This window comes from Rhea americana, unplaced genomic scaffold (assembly GCF_003343005.1).
Source record: "Rhea americana isolate MKP2758 unplaced genomic scaffold, rheAme1 scaffold_152, whole genome shotgun sequence".
Classification (NCBI taxonomy): domain Eukaryota; kingdom Metazoa; phylum Chordata; class Aves; order Rheiformes; family Rheidae; genus Rhea; species Rhea americana.
Window position 1 is genome coordinate 1,697,960 of NW_028185617.1, and position 6,368 is coordinate 1,704,327.

A 6,368-nucleotide genomic window follows, 5' to 3' on the forward strand; every position below is an offset into this window, starting at 1 on the left:
GCCTTTAAATATAGAGGTTTTCTTTTGAACTTGTCACAAAAGATCATTGTGTTTCTTATTTAAGGCACAATATATTTATAAAGTATAAGCTACTGTAGATCTCTGCTTGATTTAGGAACTGATGTTAGCAACAAAACTTTACCAGCTACTTGAACTCATTTGCTGGCTACTGACAAAGGAGAAGGAAAGTTATTAGATTATCATGTTATGAAGTGACAGTAGAAAGTGACATAACTGTGTCATTACAGGTTTAGATGTTCACAAACCCCCATGTAAATCTGTCAGTCTCATTCAATAGACCTGAGCTTTCTCTGCCAGGTTTTACATTATCCTGTTTCTTGACTTTCATGTCCCTAACTTTTCTRCTTCTCATTGTTGTCTTGGATCTCCACATACTGTATTGTGACCTCTTTCTATTTTATTCTCTTGCCCCTTCTCTTATTTTACTTTTGATTTTGATATAATTGATACTGATAAAAATATCAATATGAAATTTGAAATCAGACACCTCAATTCCTGGATGATGGCATGCGCTTGTTCTAGTGTCTTCTTCTTTCTTTCCTTCTTTCTTTCCTTCCTTCCTTCCTTCCTCTCTCTCTCTCTTTCTTTCTTATAACATCTCTATGTACAATTATGTATCACTTCAGTTGAGCAGTCAAAAATAGTTAATAGCTGGGATGTCCTTGGAGGCTAAGATGTAGCAATATTTGAAGTCACTGGCACTCTGCAGAGAAAAATGTAATCTGTTTTTTAAAGATGCTTTAATTGCTCAGCAATCATGCAGAACTGAGAAATATAGCTCTGCTTCCAAGATAATAACTCCCCAAATTGCAAAGGTCACTACTCAATACCCTTGCTATCTAGAAAAATGTGAGAATGACACCCAGACTCAAAAAACTGAAATACTTAGTTATTACTCATAGTATAGTCCATTAGTTTTCATGTATTTTTATAATATTGCAGATAACCTACTGTGTGGTATTATCATTTGAAAATAAAAGATTTCAGTTAACTTTGTTCCTAGAAGAAAAAAAAGTTGTTCATATAAAGTCCAATTTTATAGTCCTTGTTCAGCAAAAACTAAAATTAAAAATGAATGAGAGTTCTACAAGAGTARATGGTTAGAGGATCTAACACAGATGTGAAGGTAGTAGTACTAATTACAATCAGCTTTCACTGACTCTTGCTGCTTTTCCTTGAATTTCCCTCTCTTTTTCTGTAATTATTCCATCAACTAAAGAGAGTTTAAATATTTTATTATGCTAAATCAGATAAAATTATCCATATTTATTTAATATTAAGCATAATCTTACATAATTATCAGAATATTATTAAAAGAATATAATCTATCTAATGTAATTATTACAAATTTTGCAGCAAATTATGATATCTGTAATATCTGAACTTGTAATCATATATGAACTTGTTAGGCTGAAACTTTGTATCTCTCTGTGAAACTTGCTCAAAACTTGCTTTGTGAAAACCAYCTCCAAAACTGAGTCAAACACCTACGCATTCTTTTTAACCCCTTTTCTTCCCCTGGGGACCTAAATATTGTATACCTGTGTATTGAAAATAGGCTCTTCGGCTCTATTCAAAGAGATTTTCAATTATATTCATCAGTACTACTTCTGAAATTGTACTCAGCATAATGTCTCAAACATGGTATGGTATAATATTCAYTTTTATGGAAGAAAAAACAAGTCTTATCAATGCCAAACCAATACCACCTCTCTGTCATATTCCACTGGAAGCTGGCTACGATGGTTCAGTACCATGGACAAGTACTGCCAACACCTAACATCTCTAGTACTAAAATCGACTTTCTCAAAGAATACTTTTCATTACAAAAAATGCAGGCTAGTTCCTGCTTTTTAATAATAAGAATATACATTATAAAAATTGGTAAATTCTTATGACTTCACCTGCTGAAATCATCACAGTTCAAGTGATAATTAAAAATATGTGGCAAATATATTAGACAGTCTCAGAAAGTACAGGACTACTGAATGAGTTATCATGTATAACTTATCTTCTGTGCTAACCTGTCCCTTTAGTTTGTCATTACCAGAGGAGAATGAAATCCAAAAAAACTAGCAACCTAAAAAGCAGACTAAAATCCCCAAAGCTCCTGTCATTCCTTTTTAGCATAACTTGCCCTTACATGCATTATGAAATATTTACAATGTGCTATATTTATTTTCATTTGTTGTGTCGCGCTGAAGATAAAAGCCCTTTTTAAAAAATGGTGGCATAATACAGTCCCTTTATCTTCTTCAATATTCTGTATGTGATTGTCCCAGCTAGACTGTGATTTCACATAAAAAATCAACTTTTTCATAACACTTTCATAATGCACTTTCATTTTGTTAAGTTCAAAAATTATATATGTTTCATAAATATCAATWTTTTAAATAGGATGTGGCAAAATGTTTGACTAATAAAATGATGGTCTTCATTCTCATGAGTGAAAAGTTTTGTCTGTTAATACCTGTAACTATTAAATAGTTAGAAAATTTATAAGGAATCAACAATTCTTCTGTTTCATAGCTGACTCTGTAAAGCTCAAAATTAAGAACTGGGCAACAAATTGTCTTCTCAAATGAGCCAGCCTTTCTAAATCCCTCTTAGCATTACAAACACATTGTACAACCTGGTATACAGAATCAGTTGCTATAATGTGGCTCTAGTATCAGTAAGAGATTTGTTATCTTTATAAAACAATCCTATCTAATATYTCCCATCTCTCCAGTACACTATTGGAGTTTAGAGTCAACAGTGGCATCTTTTAACTCCTAATTCTCTGGAAGAATTTATGTTGTCATTAGAATTATGTTTTGAGATATTTACTTGAACTATCRTATAAGTGTCTCACACTTTCTCAATCCTTTTTCCACACTATGTCATAAGTAAGCATAGCTTGACATATGTTATTTACTTGGGGCCAAGTTGTATTCTGTGGAAATCAAAGAGAATTTGTCCAGTGTCTTAAATAACATAAGGAATTATTTGGTTCTTTTTTTTTTTTCCCTGTGAAGATTATTTATTTTTACTATTTTTGTGAAAACAAATCTTTCTATAGTACCCAAATCCATACCGAAGTCCCCATCAAAATATTAATTCAAACAAAATGGCAGCTCCACAGACTTCTATGCATAGTCAAGTTAAAACATTGCACCTATTTTTTTCTCATAATTATCACTACATTAGCAACACTGTAACAGGTCCTGTCAGAAATCCTATTATTCTATTAAAAATCCTCTGGTAACTCACAAATATTTAGAAAATCTTCTAATTTCATTGTCCAAATCAAATAAAATGTCAGAGAAAATGGCAAAGAATCCAAACACAGTTTTAAGAATTACATTCGTTTGGGTTTTTCAATTTATCTCCGGTTTTGAGGTCTACATTACTTTAACTTTAGCAATACTTAAATATGTAAGTAACTTTAAGTGTAACTTCAGTAACTCACTTACATATGTAAACAATTTTAAAAGGAGTGCTGAGCTGTATTCATAAAGTTGAGGAACAAAAACTTACCCTCTCATTTTTTTTTCTATCGACATTTTTGAAATTGAGCATTTTCCGTTCCTTGCAATACACTTGTTGAAATGCTGGCTGTAACCAAACACCAGCTGCACTTACCCCAGTGTTGTCATGGTGACAATGGTGTACCAGAAGGCTGCAGGGATGCTGGTGAACTTGCTGGCTGATGAACCTTTCTCTGCATAGTACATGACTGTGGCAAAGATGATAATGGCCATGGTGAGTGAGAAGAGGAGAAAGCCCAACTCCGAGGCACAACTTTTCAGGGTATAGCCCAGGATACGCAGCCCCTGTGAGTGGCGGGAAAATTTAAAGATCCTGAAGACACGAAAGACTCGCAGTGTCACAAAAGCCCCACTGACATCCTCGTTATCTGTCATCACCAGGCCAATGTAATAGGGCATGATGGCAACCACATCAATGATGCTCATGACACTGCGCACAAACTTGTAGCGACTAGGGGCTGCCAGCAAGCGTAACAGATATTCAACCGTGAAGATCATGACACAGGCAGTATCCAGACAGAAGAAAGCCACAGCATAGCGCTCTCCACAGGGCAGCTCCTTGATGCGGCCTGGGCTTACCCCACAGGGTACTGTCTCCACCACATTGGCAATAACAGAGACAGCAATGAAGAAACCAGTGACATAGTAGAAGACCAGAGCCAGTGTACTGGTGTGGGGGTTTTCAAAGGCCCGCCACATCCTCTGCCGAGCTGTCATTGAGGGTAGTGAGCTCTCGGCCGCATGATCCTGATCAGCGTCATCCTGTAGGCGCTCAGCGTTCTCACGCCGGCGATCCTTGTATTCCTCATAACAACAGTCGCCAATGATCTCAGGAATAATGCCAAAGAAGGCCAGCTCCTCATCATAAGCAGAGATGCACTCTTGACGGGGGTAATGAAGCTTCCCTGTACGGTAGAAGTTGAGAATGTGGCGAAAAATGTCAGGGTCCCGATCGAAAAAGTACTGCTGTGTCTCAGGGTGGTAGAAGAAGTCCCGTTCTGAACTTCCCAGCAGAGTGTCAGGGTAGCGCTCTAAGGTGTCCAGCCACGTCTGGAACTGGATGCCACTCACATTCAGCACAATCAGAGAGTCCTGGCTTCGCTTCCTCTCCTGCCGTGGAGCAGCTGGCATGGGACCTGTGGCCACTGGCATCCATCCTATGGCAGCTGCCCTGGCAAAGGGTAACCATGCTGCCACTCCTGCTGCCATGGTCCTGAACAGCTACTACAGCCGAGAGAGTCAATCTAGAGACAGTTCTGGTATAGCCACTAAAATACAAAGGAAAAGGAGAAATATAAATGCTCACACATTTTGAGGCAACAGAATTTCAGAATGCTTTTGTGATTCAGTATTAACTGGGCTGCCTTCTTATTTCCTCCCTTCTCGTCCTCGACTATCCTTTCCAGGGGCTGATTAGCCGGTTAGGGCAATAAATCAGGACACGGGGATATCAGCATATTCAAAGCACCTACTACTCCCTAGCAGCAGGATCCTTCGGAGACGCGGTCCATATGCGGCCCCTCGGTGGAAGCGACGGTGGAGAGCACTAAGCCCAGCCGCCGGCTAGCAGCCCTGGTGCATCGGTGCAGCCACCTGGAAGGAGATTTTCTTCCACGCGCGGTGCAGCCTGGCCCCGCGCCCCTCCTCCGCTCGCTCCCCGCCCGCTGCCGGAGCCGGGCCGCGGCCGCCGGCGGAGCCCTCCCGGGCGGGCTGCAGCGGGGCTGCCTGGCGCCGCCCGCCCGCTCGCCGAGGCAGGGCGGAGGCGATGGGCCGGGCGGGCAGCTCCCCCCTCCCCCGGCCGCAGCCCTGGAGCAGCAGCGGGACGAATCCGCTCCCTGACCTTGATCGCTGCCCCGCGGGGGCTCCTCCTGACCCAGGTTTGGGGCCGGGGGAGCCGGCGGGGCAGGGGGAGGAGCTCCGGGCGGCAGCATTAAACTTTAAGGCAAGTTTTCCTTGTAGGAAATGCGTTGAAGGGCAGAGGGGCGCCGGGGAGGGGGCGCCTGGAGAGAGGCGAGGAGGGAGCGACCCGGAGCGTGGAGCGGGCGGGGGGGGGCGAGTCTCTCCCGGCACGGGGCGCCCGGAGCTGGGGCAAGGACCGATCCGGAGCGGGGACAGCGCCGAGCAGGGCCCCGCTGCGGGGAGCGGGTGCTCCGGAGCCCCCGCGGAGGCTGGGATGCGAGGGCACAGGACACGCTCGGGAGCGGCCGAGCGGGTGGCGAAGGGCGAAGCCGCGAGCGTCTCGCAGCGGAGCGGGAGCGGGGCAGGGGCTGCCTGGAGCCAGGGGAGGCCGGGGCGGGCGCGGAGGCCGCGGGGAGGTGGGCGCGGGGCAGTGGCGCGGGGCCGCGCCGCAGCCACGGCAGGGTGCAGCTCGGCGGCCAGCGGCGGATGGTCTCCCCCCCCTCTCGCCTCCTTCCCTCGTCCCCTTCCCTGGCTCTGCTCTCGCATCCCTCCGGACGTGCCCAGCCTGCAGCACCTACCTGGGAAAGTCTGGCGAGAGCGCGCAGTTGCATAGAGACTTTTAGAAATACAGGCTCTACCGCTAGATCTCCGTGCCCCGCCGGGAACGGCGGGGAAGTAGTTGCTCCTGAGAAAGCTTGATCGCATCCAAAGGGACATCGATAATAAGGCTTTCCCCCACCCCCACCCCCCTCCGCCACCGCCGAGCGCCAAGCAACAAGTTCAACGGGTGGGTGGGGGGAAAAACAACGTAATCGCGCCTGGCAACTCAGCGGAGCACGTCCTTTCGGGAGCGGATCCTGCGGCGCGGGGCTGCCGTCAGGCGCGGCTGCGGCCGCTGCCCCCGTCGCGGGGCTGCCG

At 44.7% G+C, this 6,368-nt stretch overlaps 2 protein-coding genes across 2 annotated transcripts in view; both read right to left on the reverse strand.

The window, feature by feature from the left end:
• Positions 1–4,789, reverse strand: part of KCND2 (potassium voltage-gated channel subfamily D member 2) — a 277,027-nt gene extending 272,238 nt beyond the window's left edge. Inside the window, exon 1 of the mRNA XM_085299720.1 lies at positions 3,646–4,789. Within this exon, the coding sequence (XP_085155846.1) occupies positions 3,646–4,760 (1,115 nt within the window). The 5' untranslated portion in view covers positions 4,761–4,789. The remainder of the gene's footprint in view (positions 1–3,645) is intronic.
• Positions 1–6,368, reverse strand: part of ING3 (inhibitor of growth family member 3) — a 425,405-nt gene that overhangs the window by 370,916 nt on the left and 48,121 nt on the right. The window lies entirely within an intron of this gene.